Source organism: Drosophila subpulchrella, chromosome X (assembly GCF_014743375.2).
Source record: "Drosophila subpulchrella strain 33 F10 #4 breed RU33 chromosome X, RU_Dsub_v1.1 Primary Assembly, whole genome shotgun sequence".
NCBI lineage: Eukaryota > Metazoa > Arthropoda > Insecta > Diptera > Drosophilidae > Drosophila > Drosophila subpulchrella.
This window is the reverse complement of record NC_050613.1, coordinates 6,417,483-6,437,308: the sequence shown is the minus strand read 5'-3', so window position 1 is coordinate 6,437,308 and position 19,826 is coordinate 6,417,483. Positions and strand designations below refer to the sequence as shown.

The following is a 19,826-nucleotide window of genomic DNA, read 5'->3' as shown; positions in this document are numbered from 1 at the left end:
GGCAAGTGGCACCCAAAGCGGGCGCCCAAAAGTCTGACAGAAGCGCCCCATTAACGGTGTCTCCGAAGAGCCAACTTCGAAAGCCCTTTTGAACGCGAAAGAATCCCCATTCGGCTCCTCGGCTTCGTCCCTGGACTTCGGGTTTGGGGTTCCGAATCGGATGGTACGGCTTTCGGTTCGGTGAGGTCCTTCGGCGGCGCTGACTCGACAGTTGGTTATGAAATCTCAACGTGTTCGCACGTGCCGCACGGATCTCGCAGCAGCTAAAGCCATCAACTCAACTCAGTTCCACACCAATCAGCACTTCAGTCGCATCGTATCATCCCAAAACTCTGACCGCACAGTGAAAGTGAAAGTGTATAGGACAACTGAACCGAAAATTGAAACTGAATCAGAAACAGAAACCGAAAACCGAACAGTGTGTGTGTGAAGTAGTAGGGGAGTTTCGTATCAGAGGATTGGAAACATTTCAGCATAAGACTTTTTGTTGCAAATCAGTGTTTTTGTGTTCGCGCTTCGTCCTCAGTTGCCATCCCTCATGAACTTTAACCAACTCAATCAACAAGCTGCACAACTAAGGTTGCAAGAATATTTACCATCTAAAAATCATCTATATTAAAGTTATATTACAATTTAACAAGTATCCGTCGGCGATAAACATTTTTTTTTAGTTTTTTTGTACATTTTTTTTAACGTTTTGAAAGAAAAAACCAAAAATAGTTAGTGTTTATGTGTACAAAACATTTGGTGCAATCCAAAGAATACAATCGAAAGAATCGAATCCGTTATGAGGGCAAGTTGGAACCCGAAACCGTGTGAATTTCGACTGAATTTAAGTAAAATACCAAAGCGAGCATTGTAAGTACACATTCATAATTAGTTTTCCGCAGTAATTCTTTGCTTAATCAAATACTGAAATGGTGGCGGGAATATACACGAACATTAGTTTCTTTGATGAGGATTTCCTCCCGGGATTCAGATTCCAATTCTGCGAATGTCGGGCACACATCCGACTAACCATCAAACGGGAGTGCTCAAAGTCCGTAACTTCGGATCGCAAATCAACAGGAGAGACGTCAATTTCAGATTTCTGGTTTCACATCCGAAAGGCACACAGTCGCACAAACACACAGCCATCTGTGGCCTGTGCTTAAGTTAATTATTATCAATTAATAGCTAATCACGATAAATGTGCATGAAAGCGTCGGCACAAGGACACAGCGATACGGGATGTCCGTGGCTAAGTGTTCGCCTGGCCGTAGGACATAGGATATGGGATATGGGATATAGGACATAGGATGTATGATGTAGGATGTAGGATGTCGATGGGTGGTGCTTATGCGGAGTTGGGGAAAAAACATTTGGGGCAAGGCAGCAGCATCCAACAAATTTCACTGGCATACACACATAGTCCCCCTCCCCCCCCTGGCTTCCGCACCTAGTTTTGGCATCCTGTTGATTTGCACCACGCTGCGTATGAGCGACTGGAATTAAAAGTACGCATACGCACTGTTGGCATTGCCCGTGGCCACAAAATAAATTACGCTGCACTCGGTCACGTCCCGAGAATGGCTGGTTTTTTGTTATATTTTCGCAATATGCTCGTTTGTATCGGTTACTTTGCCATTGCGGTGCCATCAAAAATTGGATTTACGGTTCTAAATGCCCACAATTTTAGTTTAATTTAAAAGTAATTTAAACGGAAATTAGGAGGTCCGAAAAAGGGTGGTCCCTAAAAATAGAATACGATGTTCTCTAAAATGTGTTTTTAATATTACACAAGTGTGTAGAATCTTAGCCTTGCAGTATTCGCATTTAAAATAAATAATTTTTGCTTGCAAAGGACTTAAACTTCTTCGCAAATAGCTAACATTTTCACATAAACTAAATGGTCCCTTAAAATACAACTAAAATTAAATTTGATAATTATCATTAATATTATGGAACGGTAACTGTCTTTTAAATAATTGATTTTTGCTTGCAAGGAACTTAAACTTTTTTCGGAAAGAGTTAAATTTTAAACAGAAATGAAATTGGTCCTTTAAAATTTGATATTTTGTTCTTTAAAGTATAATTAATGTTAATAAAAGTATTAATTAATTTCACCCTTGTGGTTACTTAATTAACTTCTTTTGTAATTAGCTAAAATAGCAATTTTTAACGCAGACTTAAAATATATATAATTTAGCTTAATTCGAAATCATAGGAGCAGATTTATTCGGGTTTAAAGGACTGCCATTCGCATAAGCGTTTAATAATTATCAATTTAATGGAATATTTCGTCGGTTGTTATTGGCAAATGAACAATGAAAGCGCAAAATGGCCGCGTAAAAGCGAGTATTTATGATCTTGTGCTGGAATTCTCATAAAATTCAATCAAAGTTGCAGTTCTCAATGCCTCGCTGGCCCGTGGAATGCCTTTCGCCGCGCTTGGCTGGCGAAGCCAAGTGAAGTTCGTCGTCTTGGGCTTTGATCTCGGCCACAGCCTGGGAAAAAATGCAGGGGGCTGGTGTTGGGATGAGTGGGAAATTCCGTGGGATGGGAGTGGACATGGGCATGGTCGGTGGACAACAATCACATTCGCCGTTGGAGTGCCCTCAATAAACGATATTTTATTATTTTTTCTCCTCACTGCTGTTTGCCAGCTTCACTGCTCCTCTGCTCCTTTTGGTCCTGGCAGCCTCAGCTGCTCTTCCTGTTTGCCGCCTGCTTTTCCACCCCACGTAACCCATCTTTCTGCTCGGTTTTGTTCGCTTTTTCCGCTGCTGCCACCTTCTTTTTTCCCTTTTATCGTTTCAGATACAAAGCGGAGCGCACTTTACGCTGATTGCTCGCTGGCGCAAACGTTCCGCAGGACACGGCCCCTGCTTCCTCTTCGTGCCCTGCTTTTCCTTTGTTTTCCCCGGGTCCCGAGTCTCCGCCCCCCCCATTTCCCAGCCCCTCTACAAATGTGTGTAACTGGGCATCGATATCATTGGGTTTATTGTTACTTCCTTTCGCAATTATCCTTGTTAGTCGGCGCACAGGCCAATGCACAGTGGCTCCCGTTTCCCATTTTCCCCAATTTCCCCCCATTTCTAGTGCTCACTAACTTCATTTGACTGCCCCCCGCAACGCAGTTGGGTTTTTGCACTGCATAAAGTATCTGGAATTGTCACCCGACTCCAGCTTAATAAACCAGCAGTGGGTCCTTTTCGTCGGAGGGCGTGTCCTGCGGATCAGGAAGCGCCAGTTTACCACCGCATTTCCCATCCATTTTCCCATCCCTTTGGCGCAGATTTGGCTCAAATCGGGAAAGCGAGTATGCACAGCAGGGAAAATAGCCACTGGAATTGGCCATCACTCTATTCGGCACTTTTTCACACAAATTAATCTCTCATCTGCTCCCGCCTTTTGGAATATCAAAATTATTTCATTTTTGATGTCACTAAAATTAGACACAACATATAAACCACATTAAGGAACATGTTAAACTAAAAGTAGGCTTAAGCCTAAGAACGGGAGGAGATTTTTAGATTAAAATCATATTTTAGTTTAGCGGAATAATAAGAATGAAGAACAGTCCCAGTACTTCACGCTTCCGACGGGATTTCACGGGAAATGAATTTAATTTAGGAATATATACAAAGTATGCAAGCGATTATTTACTGCTCAGTGAAAATCATCAATCAACAGGCATTTCTAAAACAAAATAAGGAAATGATTGATGCAAAATACATTTTTATTTGAAAATATTATTTTAATGGATGATATCCAAGATATTGCAAGCCAAGACCCTCTTATTCGTCTTCATCGTAAACCAATAGTAGGTACTAAACATAAAAACGTCTTTGGAAACTGAATGCTTTATTCTCAATCGACTTTGTTTTGTGGATTTTGCACTTGTGTATTTGTGTAAGTTCTTAAGAATCCCAAAGTCGAAAAAGTCGTATTATTTGCTACAAGCTCAATAGATTTGGAAATTGTTTATTTGTTAAACGTGACAGGCCCTCGTATATAAATCAATATAATAATATTACTAAATTTATTGTGTTTCCATCACACAAAGAATTTTTATTTGTTTCTAGGTCAAATAGCGCATGAATAAAATATAGTTATCTTATTCGAAACACTAAAAAATTCTATAAATTACCTAGTCGATGAAACGGGTTAAAGACTGGCTGGCAATAACAATCAAATTATCAATACTTTGATTAATTTTTTAAAAATTTATTCATTAAATGCTTGATCGCTGAATAAGCGATGTAAAAATAAGATAAATGTAAAGGTCGATTTATTCACATAAAGCTGGACTGTTACTGATGTTTCTTAATTGGTTTTCCCCCGAAAGGAGGACAAAGAGAAAGCGCTGTCACAATGCAAACCCAATCGAATGGTCAGTGACAATTCAGTTGGCCCTTTCAGCTGCCACGCCCAGTCGTTGGTCAGCAGGAACCAATAAACAAAGCATCAATTCCCGAGTCTTCTACACTCTGACCCCCCTTCGTGGCAGCCCCTGACCCCCGAAAACCCCCATCTATCTCTACATCTATCTATCCATCTATGTATCCATCTATCTATCTATCTATCCGCACAACCGAGTAATAAAAGCGGAGCATACGCGCGGCATTTAATTAAAATCGTGCGTAAAATGCAACACTCGAAGGTCTTCTTCGAGTGACCCAACATCGTACAGTCCCTCGGTGGAGAAGAAAAAAAGAAAAACAAACCTAATTAAATTTATTAAAGCGCTGGGAAAAATCAGAGCGAAAATCAGAGCGGCAAGGAGGAAACTCAACTCGAGACTGCTGCGAAATTGAGTTTAAGTTTAGCCAGCTTTCCGCACGCATGGCAAACTGGCTGTTTGGCGGTCCGAGAGTGCTGCATACTTTTGTGTGCAATGCAACGCCTTTTAATGACCAAGCTGCAACGCCCAGGAAAACCCATCCCCCCAACACCCCAGCCCCCCAACCCCCTGGATGCCACCACATTTTTTGCAATTAGCGGAATTGTTTCACATTTGCTTCACTTTCACACTTTCACCACCTTGCCTGCAGTTTATCTGCGGTTGCAGAACCCACCCCCCCCGGGGGAACCCCCCTTGGGGTTTGTCACTCGGTTGACTGCCTTAGTGCCCCCCCCCCTCAGCCACCCATGGACCAAGAGCAACCCCTGAGTGTGTCCACTATTCGGCAGCCCCGGGGGGGATGGAGATGTGCAGCTAAATCTTTTAAAATACATCTAAAAACGACGTGACAGAGGTTGAAGTCGGGGATGCACAAACACTTTTCTGCACTTTACTTTCTTTTCCCACATAGATACACACAAACACACTGGCGATTCAGATGGCTGCACTTTAGTGGATAACCCAGTTTTCTTCGCTTAAAAGGTCCCTCCACTTTGGAGAGTTTTTCCAACCGCTTTACATAAGTGACGCCTCGATCTGGCTTGACTGTGGCTCATTTTCAGGCATTTCCCAGTTTGTTGGTTTTGCAAGACATCCAATGGAGTCGCTTCCGGAGGATGAGAAAAGGAAATATAGAATTTAGCAAACGCTCAACCATATTTTCCTTTTTTCGTTGAAATTTGGTAAGTGTTGAGCAATATTTTCCTCACCTTGGCGGATTTTTTTCTTTTTTAAATTTAATACAGCTTGTGTGGTTACAATAAAATTAAAGCAGACATAATATTTAGTTCATGGTTTTAGATGAAATATTCAACTACAAATGTTGATAACCCAACGATCATATCAAAGATATATTTTGTATTCTGCATTGAGTTTGTCAAAAGTTTTATTAAGGCGTCCTCTGGAAAAGTCAAAGAGATTCTAGATTATTTTTCCTACTTAGACTTCTTTTCATAGAAATAGCACTATCTGTTGTTTATTTCTCAAAATCTCTTAATTAGAGTTCAGGCGAAAATGAAAAATGTAACTTTCTTTGACGATTTGCGTTGCCTGCTTCTTGCCACTTTCCCTCTTTTCCGTTTCCGCCACTTTGTAGCCTTTTCCCAGCCATTTCCCAGCAGGTATCAGGAAACCTCAAGGCGTCCATCTTCTTTTTGTTTGCGTTACATAAAGGCACTGCGGAGCAGGAGACACTCGCTAAAAGGAATCATGCCGACATTATGCCATTACATTTGCATAATTATCATTATGTGTGTGTGTGGGTGTGGCTATGTGACTCACGCACACACACTTAGCTTTTCCTGAGTAAATGTTTGCATTTATTTGCATTTCAACAGAGTCAAATAAATATGAAAGCTCAGCATTTGCGGAAGTACACAAGTCTGAGAAGGGAAAGTGGAAAATCGGGAAAGCGCGTGGGGAAAACAGCGATGGCAATCGGTTGGGAGGGGGTTGACAGGGGGGGCTAGCATATCCGAGAACTTTAAATTGAATTCAAATTGAAAAACTTTCCTATTCTGTCATATCCCACGGGCATATCGATGGCCCCCGAGCTGCTTTGCCAGCGAAAGAGTCACCTGTTGCCCAAGGCCAAACCAGCTGCAGGTGATCAACAGGTGCAGCCCAGATTCCGGGGGGATAGCGCCACTAAGAAAACACTCAATTCCCGGTAAGAATGTTATCCGGTTCAAAGGTACTCTGCACTGAGAAGTCGCGCAGCTGCATTTCCATGCTGAGAAATGGAGGCAAATGGGATGGATTGTCTTGTATGTGAAGGTATCTTTGAGCTAACTTCACTGCAGCTTCCGATGTTTGCTAAAAACATTAAATAAACAATTGTTTTTAGGTTCGTCTGTCTTTGAAACAATAATTTTGATTGATAAACTAATTACTGATGAGGAAAAAGAATGCTGCTTATCGATAAATATAGCCTAATGACACTAGAACTTAATCTTTCTACTAACTTTCTCAATAAAAATCATTGCAATCCAAACAATGCACAGCCAAACATTTTATAAGTATATTTATTGAATCAAAACATATGTGTTAAGTCTAGCCATTTAGTCGCAACTTAAGCCAGTGGCATATGATCTTTTCTACTACTTGCTTAATTTATTTTACTTTTTAAAGTAGATCGTTAAAATCACAACAAGGAGAGATAACTGAGAAGACGATAACATTAATAGATAACGATTTAAAAGCATTTATGGCAACTTTCGTTTGATTTGACTGGCTTTTCCACACCCCCTCTTCATAATGCCATCATCTTCTTGACTTCGAGGCAAGGGTCCCAAAACATGGAAAAGCCAATGGCGACATCCTGCCGCAGTTTTTGCGCCAAAGGAGCAATGTGAAATTTCCAATTAGGTAGCAGCTGGTCTCAGTAACTCGGTCTCCGGGAAATTCGATGAGGGGGAAAAAGGCGAGATGGCCGAAATTGTGAGCCGGAGTCGTTCGAATGAAAATCAATGTCACACCGTTTGAGTGCCGGCTGACAAGTCAGCCAGGACCACGTCCACATCCTACTTTCACATCCCACACTCATCCTACTTTCACATCCTGCATTCCCTCGAGAGTCTAGACAACGTCCCTGACCACTGGTGAAAATGGAGCCTATGTACACACGAGAAGGGTGACAACCGACGTTCTACAATCCACTTTTCTATTTTCCTCTGGGCCAGTCCAAAATTGGCCAGTGTTTTTTTTACTCACTTTTTGAATGGTTGGAATCTGCGAGAGGGGCAAAGCACTAAGCTGTTATTCCGGAATCGCATTAAAACTGCAACTAAAGCCGCTCCATAAATTTATAATTGGGACAGGTAAACACCGAGTGCGCTCAGCGTCAATTAGGGCTCCCCGAAAAACCGAATTAGAATTACAATTCTGCATAACACCGTCGAAATAGCCCCCTACCCGCCATAATTCACATTATTTTCCCTCATTTTGAAACATTCTGACGATTACCAAATTGGAAAATGTTACAAATTTTTGCGGATTAACGGCAGCAATAAAGTCTGTCTGTGTGTGTGTGCGGCTGTATCTGTGTTTGCGGCAGACTCGCAATCAAATTCACAATTCTAGCCACCCAACCACACAGACAGCCCCGTTTTAAGGGCACACACACACACACACAGACACTTGTTGAAAATCATAAAAATTTGATGTACTTCAAATTTTCATAAAGCTGCCAAACAATGGGCAACTTCAACAGTAACATCAACACAGCAGCACACAACACGAAATATGTTAAAAACTTGCCAAAATGTTTGGGCTTCGTTGGTAATAACAGGAAAACAAAAAACGAAAAGCGAAAAAAACCACGGACAAACGAGCATTCAAATTTGTTTAAATGCAGTTTTTTGGGACTTTTTTTTGGATTAAGGTTTTCTGTTGTTATTTATATTAAAGGGAGAGTGCAAGTCGTGGCGGAGAAAAAAAACGTCACAAAAACACATTTTAAACAAGGCTTTCAGCAAATAATTAAATATTAAATTGGCAAAAAATTGAAGCGAATAAAATATACTGAATAAATATAAGGAAGTAATGTCAGTATGGTACATATAAAAAGTAGGTAACAAGGGCATAATATTTTCACTTTAAGAGCAAACGGCTTGGGCTTTTAAAAAGTGTATTACAATATATATATTTATCGAGACAATAAATATTATATTTTTTTAGTCGATTGGCATTAATTCTAGGAATATTGGAATAAACGTGACAAACAATGCATCCTTTATAATTTACGAGATAATCGACTGGAAATGGGCTTACGTTCATTTTTTTTTATTCTATCTATTTACAATCTTAATTGGTTCCTAAATTCCAATTTGATTCCAATCCGTTTCCTTACATCTGAATTAAAATTCTAAATTATTTAACGTCATGGCAACATCAGTAAAATCCGCTTTAACCCGATTTATGGCCACAGCTGACTGTCTGATCCACTTTGAGGCCACTGTGAACGCTCCAGGTGCTCCTACACCAACGTTATCCGCCTGTAACATCCGTCGCGATCACCTCAATTCCTTGTGGCAAACGGTAAAGGCAGCATACGACATATGCTCCGACAGCATTATATCTGCAGGCGAGAGCGCCGCAGACACAAAATCCATACTAAAGTCCACGTATTACCAAACGTACTCCACTTACGAAATATTTGCCGCGCAGTTGATGAAACAAATCCAAAAAGCTCCTCCCAAATACCTCAAGCTCCAGTAACTCCGTCCCGAAATTCCACGTCTTATGGCTGTCGGCTCCCTCCTATCGACACAGAGGTTTTCTCTGGCGACTATCTTCGCTGGCCGACTTTCCGGGACCTTTTCACGGCAATATACATAGACAATCCGAGTCTAACGCCCGTTGAAAAATTATTCCACTTAAATTCAAAAACAAGTGGCGAAGCTTATTCCATAGTTTCAAGATCCCCACTCACCAATGATGGCTTTCGCTCAGCCTGGAATAACCTAACTGAGCGTTTCGAAAATAAGCGATTGCAGGTAAACAGTCACCTGAAAACACTTTTCAATGTGCAATCCATAGCACAGGAGTCGGGAGCAGCCTTAAAGGAACTTCAACGCACTTTTCAAGGTTGCTTAACTTCCTTAAAATTTTCCGGTGTTAATATTGAGAATTGGGACTCTATCCTGGTTTATATGTGCTCGACAAAACTACCAAAGCTCACTCTCTCATTATGGGAGCAATCCATCCAAAATAAAGCCGAAATTCCTACGTGGCTTGAGCTTGATTCATATTTGACAGAGCGCCATCGAACTCTTGAGGCCGTCGATAGCTTCCGATCTGCCAATTTCCACCACGTCCAGTCCAAAGACACAAATCGAGTGGCAGAATATCCAAAAATAAATTCCTTCAACACAAGGTTAGTTCCGATACCCAAGGGCTGCGATCTGTGTTCCAAGAAGAACCACCCCGTGCGTATATGTCCACGCTTCCTACAGATGACGGTAGACGATCGCCTAGCCTATATTCAAAGGAAGCAGTTGTGCTCCAATTGCTTTGCAAGTAGCCATCAATTCCGGGATTGCACAAGCGCTCACAACTGTCTCACTTGCCAAGATCGGCATCACACATTGCTGCATCGAAACAGCGGCCCTACTACTCCGACGATTCCATCCGACCCTCCAAGGCCAGTAACCGCCTCAGTTCCACACATCATTTCGTCCTATTCAGCGCAAGTTTCCGTACAAAAAGTCCCTCCTAAGAATACTCCATCCGAGTATTGGGTTCCATACCCATCCTTGGATGGCAGACGTACTCGAGGTATTAAATCCTACCAATGCCGAGTCTGCCAAGAGATCCATCCTCTACGGAAGTGCCACCACTTTCTACGGCTAAGCCCCCAGAATCGGCTCCAGGAAGTACTTATCCAGAAGTACTGCTCCAATTGCTTGGCTCACAATCATACCAAGGACTCCTGCCGTAGTGGTCATCACTGCCACAAGTGTGGAAAGGACCACCACACTCTCCTACATACGGACGACCGATCTACACTTCCAACGTGTTCCTGAGCCTACTATCCTGAGGTTCTTGCTACGGGTGTCCTCGCAAGGGGGGGGAGAATGTTCACGTCAAAAGGGCGTTTAATTTCAGGAGGCAGTGTCGAGCGGCAGTTTTATCCAGATGTCTACATCTCGCGCGCTCGCACTGCCGTCCGCTCTCCCTCTCCATCTCTCCCCTAAGTCTCCGCTCTGCTCTGGAGCGCTTAAGTTAAGTTAGGCTTAGGCAGTTCATGTTTCAAAGTGTACTAATAAACACCTACGCTCGTCGCGAAAAAACCCCAAAAGTACTCCCGTGTTTTTTGGGTACCATTCAGTCTTGGGGCTTCAACTATTTCCAACGATCAAGCCGCATCGCCCCAACATCGTGTATTTTGGAATTAAGGTATAATTTTTCGATCTTAAGGCTTCATGATTTAATTGCTTGATTTTTTACTATATGAACATTTTGGTTTTTGGACGACTTTTTGTTAGGTTGAATACTAGGCCTAACTGGATGAATTTATTTTAAAAGGTCAAGGCAACCTAGACAGGATTTAATATATAATTTCATAAAATAATGGTATGTTGTAGACCCTTCATACTCTGAGGCTACCATGACTTTTTAAAATAAGTCCAGTTAGGAAGTTAAAAAATGAAGTATGTGATAAAAGGCCTTAAGCTCTGTGCATGTAATCCATAGGAAACTGTAAGCTGTATTTCTTATTTAACACTTAATATTACTCGATTTACCATGAAATATTTTCTATTTTTCTTGATTTTTTATCATTATTTTTATAGGCCGTACATTTATAGCTGTCTATACAAAACATAGAATATCAACCTTTTTTGTCTGCTCTAACTGGCCGAATTTATGATAATTATTCGACTATATTCTGGCAGCTCGATATCGATGGTAAATGGGCATTAACATGAAAATTGCGGCTAAATGTTGCCAGTGGAATTTCCGTCGACATAGCGACGAGGTGTTCTTAATGGTCCCAAGTTCGTCGGGATGGAGGAACAGCCGATGCTTTGTCGCCACCAGGCACGATATATTTCTTATATATAGTATATATGTATATTCCAGGGTACTTGGAACGTCAGGAGGTACTGGCCCAACTATCGTGCATCCATCGCATTAATTCCGAGGAGGCTTTTTCTGGGATGGAGCGTGCGTGCCGATAACGAACTAAGTGCAAGTGGCATTCGCTAATTGTTGGCCATGTTTTTCTGCTGACAATTCGCTTTCGGTCAAATAATTCATGCAAAACTCGGTGAAATTGTCACGCAACAAAGTTAAGAATACGGCGATGATGATGAGACGCTGTTAATTAATTAATTAGACGCCTCAAAGTAGGGGGGGGGGGGGGGGGGTGTGGCCAGTGGTTTTGTGATTTATGATAAGAGCACATTTTCCGCCCACCTCCCCTTGCGTTTCCTGTGTACACTTTGCGATTTGGTGAAAATGATTTCCTTCTGGCTCCCAACACGCAAAAGTGACATTTTTATTGTTGGTGTTTTGCATGTCGGGAGGGGTCCTGAGATGTCCTGGATGTTGTGGGGGGGGGGGGGGGTGTTTTAAGGGGCCTGTATAATCATTAGGCCAACTCATTTTAGTTCTGCGCAGCAGGGGACGCGTGCATCATGTTGCAAAACAGCCAGATGGGGCACCGAGTCGGAAATGGGCGAAAGGACCTTAAGGTGGCCCATGTTGACGATGCTAATTAGCCTCCGCTCCGTTATTGTCCTTGGCATCAGCCGGTTGCCCGGCCAGTGGACCGAAGGACACCCTGGTCCTCCAAAACCCACAAACAGACAGACAGTAGGTCGCGCGAAAGAGCGAAAGTTTCAGTGAAAGCACTCTGGATAACAAATGATCACCGCAGTGCGTTCCAGGATTATTTTCACCCACAGTTTCAACAATTTCCATTCAGACCTGGATGTTTTTATTGAGAAAATTATTTAACTTAAAGTTTTGGGTAATGCTAATTGGCATTTGACTGTCATGCGTGGCAAGGGCTTATAATTATGGAAAGTACACATATTTGAAGTTATTTATTTATCTCTAACAAGTAAATAAACAAATGTACACTAGGCACTTTTATTTTTCACATATAGTAATGCCAATTGAATTGAATTTTAAAGCTTATTTAAAATTGAAAATTGTATTAAATTTAGCTATCTTGCTTATGAAGCTGTTTTATAAATTTGTTGTTTATCTATTCGACGCTTTAATCGATTTAAGGAAATGTAGTATTCGGTTCAAAAAAAAGTCCTTCTGAGTTAAGTGTTTTTTCCATAATTGTTTATTTAACAATACCAAATAGTGGTGCGTGGTTTATCGGTCTGCCCAAAGTTCGCACCCTTGAGTGCCCCGCTTTGAAGTATTGTATTTCGCATCTGACCCCTGGCAATCGTTATGCCCATCTTGGCCACTCAATAATCGGCCAGTCAGCAGTTGTTCCCTTTCGAATCTTCGCTGTCAGTTGTCCCATTTTCGATTTCATCTCGGAACTCAGGACGGCGAGATACGGGGCATTTGTGTATTCGGCAGCCACGGTGGGTATTATCATCAATTCCAGTGTCTGGCTGGCTCTGGTTTTCCCTGGTTTTCCCTGGTCTTCCCTGGTTTTCTCTGGTTACCCCGCCCATTAAGCAACCGCCCCCCCCACCGCCCACAGCATCCCTCGTATTTCTTTCATCCGAGTTGGTCGTCCTTAATATATTTACGGAGCAATGTTTCCATAAATACACAACACAACACAGGATCTGGATGGGGTAGTGGGTGGTGGGAAAGTGGGTGCCCATCGGGGGACCGAAAAGCAGGCACGCACCGAAAATTCGCCACGCTTTGATTGTGTGCGTGTATCTGTGTTGTTCTGTATCTGTGTGTGGGCCACCCATAAGCAACATAAGCAACAGTGAAGGAAGAAAATAAACAAAAGCTCTGCTGCCATTGTTTGCTTAGGCACATATATACAACCCACAAAAAAAAAATAATTCATAATTCCCCAAACCACATTGCGTATACGCAATGCCAAAATCGCGCTGCGCTAAAATTATGAATGTATAAAAACCCAAAATTGGCGTTCAAGTGAAACGAAATGAAATTAGACACAAGTTCTAATGACTTTCTCAGGACCAGCACCAAGAGGCATAGAAATGGGAAATGTAAAATGGAAAATGGGGAGATGGTAGTGGGGGAACTGGAACTGAAAATGGAAGAAATACGAGGGGGCCAGCCGACAATTTGTCAATTGACGCGCATCCAGGCGCTGGCAGCTCCTTCCGCCCGACTGCCTCTCAATGCCAGGACACCAAGTCAATTTTCATAGACATTTTACTGCAGTCCATCATTTTGCCACCAACCCCACCCTGCCAATAGCCCACGACCACGCCCCCTTTGCCGAGCATCCTTTGGGCACGGTCTTTAGAGCTTTTCGAGTCCATCTGGCTGGAATAAATACATTCGCTTTCCTCTGGTCCTCTGGAGTTCCCAGCTCCTGGTCGAGGTCCGGCATGATCGTTCGTCTAATTGAGGCCGCTTTGTGGAGTCCTTTTGTCCAGCGATGAGTTGGGACTTTCAGAGATTGGAGGATGGGCTTCTAGCTGCTTTATAGCTAGCAATCGGTGGTTGTGGCCAGGACCTCCAGGGGCTTCTCCTCGCAGGGCTGGTGGACATCTTCGGGATCCTCCTCCGATTGCTCAGTGGGCTGATCCGTTTCCTGATCCTCCTGATCCTCCTCCTGCTGCTCCTCATCCTGCTGCTTCTCCTCCTGCTGCTTCTCCTCCTGCTGCTGCTTCTCCTCCTTCCTCTTGATGATGGGCTGGCCAATCCTCGACTTCGCAATCGGCACCTCAGTGGGCTCCGTGGCCTCGTAGGCATTCAGCCAGAGCATGGCCGCCAGGGTGGTCATCAGGCCACCCATGATGGCCCACTCCCAGCGCTGGTAGAGATCGGTGGACATGCCCAAGTAGCGCCGCAGGACGAACTGGAGGGTCAGGTGGACGATGTGCTCCACGCTGCACCAGAGCCACAGGGCCAGCACCTCCATGACGGCCACGCCCAGCACCAGTTCGACCAGGAAGGCGGTCAGCCAGCCCATCCGGCGGCGATACCGGATCGGCAGGACCTCCATGTCGTGGAGGAAGTGCAGGATGGCACAGTAGGCGATGTGACCGGCGTAGACGGTGCCCGGAATCACCGGGAATCGCTCGATGTCCAGCAGACAACTGCCGCGCATCCCGAAGTGCACGACGCTGGCGATCAGGAGCACCAATGTGGAGGTCATTCTGGCGTAGCTATTGGTGTCTCTCTTTTTGGGGATGCAATGGAATTTTTCACAAAATTTCTCTACTTATTTTTATCTATGGAATTTTTAACTGTATTTTTAAGGGCCGAAAGGGGTGTGTGTGTGTCAGCTCCAACGACTCGTTTTGATTTGGCCAAAGCTGCTGTTCCATTGCTTGAGGGTCCGAGCACTTTCACTCGGCCTATGTGATCTGCTCAATATAATATGAAGATTCGATTATAAACATTTTTTGTATTTATTTTGAGAAAACATATTCAAAAATATTAATAGAAAAGGTAGTAGTAAATGGAAACCTAATACGATCTTCTCACTATTAGAAATGGCAAGCCAAAATATGGCAAACAAAGTATTTTATTACTTTACTTAAAGATTTTTAAAATTATTTTTTTTAATTAGTTCAGACTCTGAACTTCAGAGATTATCATTAAAACAGTTATATAAGTGTATGGACATTTAGAACGATCTACTTACTGCAAATTGGCTTACCATTTGCCTTTATGGGGAAATTGAAAATATTAACATTATTATTTAAATGTTATGGAAACACATTCCTAGCTAAAAACTAAAGAGAATTTTTCAATCAACATCATTTAATATTCCACTTACAACTTATTTTATTAACATAATTAAGTTTGGTTTTTTTTGAGCTTACTGCTTTCTAAATAATATTTTAGAACTTTATTATGCTAAGGAAATTCTAGATATTCAGAGTATTATTTTTAAACGTATTCAGCGAAATTAGTTACTTTTATCTCAAGTACGAACTTATAACATACCATTATTTAGTAACAGAATATTATTTTAATTAAGAAAATATGTTGTTAGCCCAATTAGATAGGGTTTTATTGGGTTAATCTTTTCTAAATCATATTTATGGCCCTTGAGAACTCCAATATGCTAGGGAAGATGCCCCAGTTTCAAGGCGAGTCCTAATCTTTGTACCCGACGCCCCCATAATTATTCTTTCCGCTTTCCAATTGCCTTCACGAAGACTTAACACGCTGGCTGGCAATCCGGAAAACCGTCCCCACCACCCCGGGCTAATTCCGGACTAAGCCATATTTCCAATTAATTGTAATTCGCTCTGGCGCAGACAATTTTCATGCATTTAGCAGTGCGCCAGGTCATTAGTTGACCCTCAGAGCCCCATCCCCCATCCCCCAACCCCGCCCCCCAATCCCCTGTCACGCCCATTTATGTTCATAAATTATGCAGTCAACCTCTGATGCTCATTGACCCAAAGGAAAAGCCACCCAGCCCCCACCAGCTGTCGAAATGTTATTTCTTTCCTTTCTGGCTCATTTTTTGTGTTGCTGGGCAGGGAAAACCGTTTGATCCCTTCCGGCTTAGCTGGGACTAAAAGTAGAGCACGACGAAAATAAAATTAAAAAAGCAGACTGACAGCTGGTGGGTTAATCGGAAGTGGGAGTGGGTCCAAAGAGTGGGTCCACAGATTGGGGATAACTCAGCGCCAGAGACAATTCGAAATTTATTACGAAACTGAAACCCATGGAAAAGACCAAGAGCCCAAGTCGAAGACAAAATTATTTATTTGCCTTAAATGTCTCTTTTTTTTCTTGGACATAGGGACGTAAACAAAAGTCCTGGGAATGCCGATCGGCTTGATTTTGATTCTATGCTGGGTAAGAAAATATTTTGCACTGGGAGATGGCATTGATTAAAAGGCAGACATATAAATAGCATCCCCATCCAGTTGGCTTTTTAGGGAGATTGACTTGCCAGTCCATTGAAAGTTTTGATTTCTGGTTCCCTGGGCTTTCCCCCATCGAAGCATCACGTACAATGGACTTGGACTTGGGGGAATGGGGAGGTCCCTCAGCACCCCATACCATCCCATACCAACACATACCATCCCCATCCCCCAAGAACGCGCACTATTTGCTTATGCAGATTTTGGCCAACATTTCGCATTTATTTTCGGCTGCTGTTGCTGTTCAACAGAAAACAAAAAAAAAGAAGAAAGGAAAAACAAGCAGAAAGGAAAATGTTGCAACAAAAGGGGTCACCAGATCGCTCTGATATGAAATATGGGATATGAGATATGGGCCCCGGAACCTTTTGTCTCTCTGCCGCTCGCACTTGCCATTTTTATGTATATATATATATTTATGTTAAATTCATGATATTTAAATTAGTTAGCCGAAAGTTTGGCCTTGGTCCCTTGTCGGCAGGGCCCCTGACCTCTGCCCCCTGGGGGTTGGGTTCGGTGGTTTGTTTGGCCACCCTGCTGCAGTGACCAAAAACATTCAATTATGAGGCCTCCAGTCAGACTTTGGCTCTGGACTTCCAGCAGTTCCAGCTCTTGGCTTAAGCTCATCTGCCATTAGCATTTCAAATGCCACGCATGGTGAGAGTCAGGGGCGGGGAAAAGGGGGCTTTGGGCACCATAGATAGGGGGGATATCAAACTTTTACCATTTGCCTGCGAGCGGCAAACGACAGAAAGCAAAAGTTTGCTATCATATATCTTGTCAGTGTGCGATGCATACGTTATCGGCGGCGCCCTTCTTCTTTCTACCCAAACTAAACTTCTACATAGCCCCCCCCCACCCAACTAGATTTTCCTTGCTGGTCAAGTAAATGAGTTTTCCTGTGGCTTTTCCACTTTTGTTTTTGCGTGCTTTGCCATTTGACAGATCAAAGACCGACTAATACACAAGCAAACAACAAACACACGGATGCCACAACGGAAATGGATATTTAATTAAAGTTGTTGGCTTTGTCGTCGGCTTTTCTTTGCCTCCCACATTAGGATTTTCCCGATGGAAATAGAAAATTGAAATTGCTTAATGATAAAATGATGACCACCGCAAAAAGGTGGGCAAATGTTTGTCTTTTGTTTGAATCGAATAGTGAATATCATGCTAGATTGAATATTCCGCAAAATATTCGATTCTTTGGTATAGTTCAATGGTAAATATATGGCGCAAAAGAAATAAAGGCTGGTTTCTTTTTTTATAGCTCAAAGAGATTTTCTTTTATGAAACATTTCCCAATATATCGATTTTAATTAAGTCTAAATGTAAATGTATTAAAAATAAACATTATAATCATTGCCATTATAAGCATCTTTAAATAATTAAAATACAAACAAATTAAACAACTATAATATTTACCACCCATTAGTTGATTAACTTTTGCCTTAAAAATTCGAATTTATTTAATGTTGTGTAGATAGCATTTTAACCACAATAAAATCAAACTTGTATCTACTATTAACTGCTAGATTGTCCGCTTTTTTGCCAGTGTACCTACTGGAGTTCAGAGGGCATCATGCCGAAAGTGGCGCACGGGGAAGAAAGTTGTTCTGAGTACAGAAGACAAACTTTATGACTTTTATCTTAGCTCAAGTTTTGAGTCAGCCGAAAAAGACGAAGCGTCGAACCTCATCGCCCCCGAAAAAAAAACAAATTTCCTTTGCCAGCTATTAGCCGTAGAATCACCCACCACCCATTTGCCTCCCAACTCTCATCAGCTCAGTTTTTAAACTGCCTCACGGCCAAATGCATAAATATTTTCACTGCCAGCCCGCCACGCCTCCTTTTCACCGCCTTCCATGTCCGTCCACCAGAATCTGGTTTTTACACCCAAAGAAAAACCTTTCTCATCGCATTTTAATGTGTGAATTTTCAATAGTCGGAATGTTGCCAAGGGTTTTACTAAAATTCAGAGCTCCAGAGGTTCCTTTTTTTATCAAAGAACTTTTTTTATCAAACTACAAATTCCGAAATACAAATTCGCTCCACATTAAACCGCTTTAGAATTTGCTCAGTGTACGTACTGGCCGCGTAAAAACTTAAACACGGGTATTTCAAATAAATTTATTTGGGAGGCTGTCCGTGTAGGCGGCCAATGGAATGTAGGCGTGGCAGGCAGATGGGGGAGGCTAAATTTGCATATTTGCAGCAAAGCAGCGCAACGCAAAAGTGTCATAAAAATTCTACATTTCAATGGAATGAAGTCAAAAAACATCAACAACAACAACAGCCGTCGGCGAGAGATGGGCCCAAAGTCTGGACAGCTAAATATAAGGGCAATAAAAATGTTATACGGCGTCAAATGCCGGACGAGCGATAACGGCCAATGTCCAGCAGGAATTTTTCGAAAAATTCGAAATGATTAAGGACCCAGAATGGCCGGAGTCCCTGTATCGGACTTTAGGGATACCTACTTTTATTGACAATTTTGTGGGGCCAACGAATTTATTCAATATTTTTGAAATCTTGAAGACTTTAAAGTTGGTATATTTATGATAACAGATTGGTTACATTTCTGAAAGGATGGTTCTCACCAGGTTCCTTGGGATACATCATTTATCTTGTTCAATTTATAAACCAAGTCGTTCTTGATTAGTCTTAAAGAACATTTGTATTCAGAATGATATAACTTGATATCACTAAACATTTCGAAAAACGATCAAATCAAATCCTTACTTCCTCCATGGGATCATATTGTCCAGCAATTTGAAACAATTAACGCCATATTGTTGCAACGATTCAGCCCATCACCCATCAATTGAAGAGCACATCCCTTCCCGAATTCATGTTTATTTACCAAATGGAAATCTGCGATGTATAATCATCCGGCCTGTCCCCGAATTTTTTGATGCCGTTTCCTATGTTTTGTTTAATCATTTTAGCAGTGCATTCTAGTCGGGATGTGGGATGTAGGATGTTGCTTATGGGATGTTGGATGTTCGCTGCCTTTTCGCCGGATTTTTGCATAATGAAATTGGAACACGGCGCACAAAGTGAGCTGCGAGCCGACATCATCGAGTTACAAATTCGTTTACGTTCATGTCCCCTTCTCTTTATCGCTCGCCGATGGCGGACAGAAAATTCAGGAAAAGCTACAAAAAATATAGAACAAGAAAACCCAAAAAACAAGGAACCAAAAAAAGCACAACCTTCTATGGCGCGGAAGTTTTGTAGGTTTTTCTCACTTCCTTTTTTTTTTTGCTTCTCTTTGGCTCTCGGGCTTTTGTTTTTCGTGGCAGATTGCGTCAGATATTAAATTTATTTACGCGAATTTCGCACGTCGGGTGCTCTCATATTGCCCTGCACAGAACAAATAGTACACATAGAACACACAGTGCACACAGCAATACGGCGGT

At 42.2% G+C, this 19,826-nt stretch overlaps 1 protein-coding gene and 1 long non-coding RNA gene across 2 annotated transcripts in view; one reads left to right on the top strand and one right to left on the bottom strand.

Annotated features, from left to right (window-relative positions):
- The first annotated feature begins 224 nt into the window (after window positions 1-224).
- LOC119557112 overlaps window positions 225-19,826 on the top strand; it is a 37,483-nt gene continuing 17,881 nt past the window's right edge. The window contains exon 1 of the long non-coding RNA XR_005220040.1: window positions 225-858. This is a non-coding gene — a long non-coding RNA (uncharacterized LOC119557112). The remainder of the gene's footprint in view (window positions 859-19,826) is intronic.
- On the bottom strand, window positions 13,703-14,824 carry LOC119557111. The gene has a single exon (XM_037869692.1). It carries the CDS (start codon window positions 14,670-14,672, stop codon window positions 14,001-14,003), a length of 672 nt encoding a protein of 223 aa, XP_037725620.1. The 5' UTR covers window positions 14,673-14,824; the 3' UTR covers window positions 13,703-14,000.

Excerpts from the sequence above, each read along its gene's own strand:
- LOC119557111 (XM_037869692.1), bottom strand. The coding sequence starts at position 14,672 with ATGACCTCCACATTGGTGCTCCTGATCGCCAGCGTCGTGCACTTCGGG.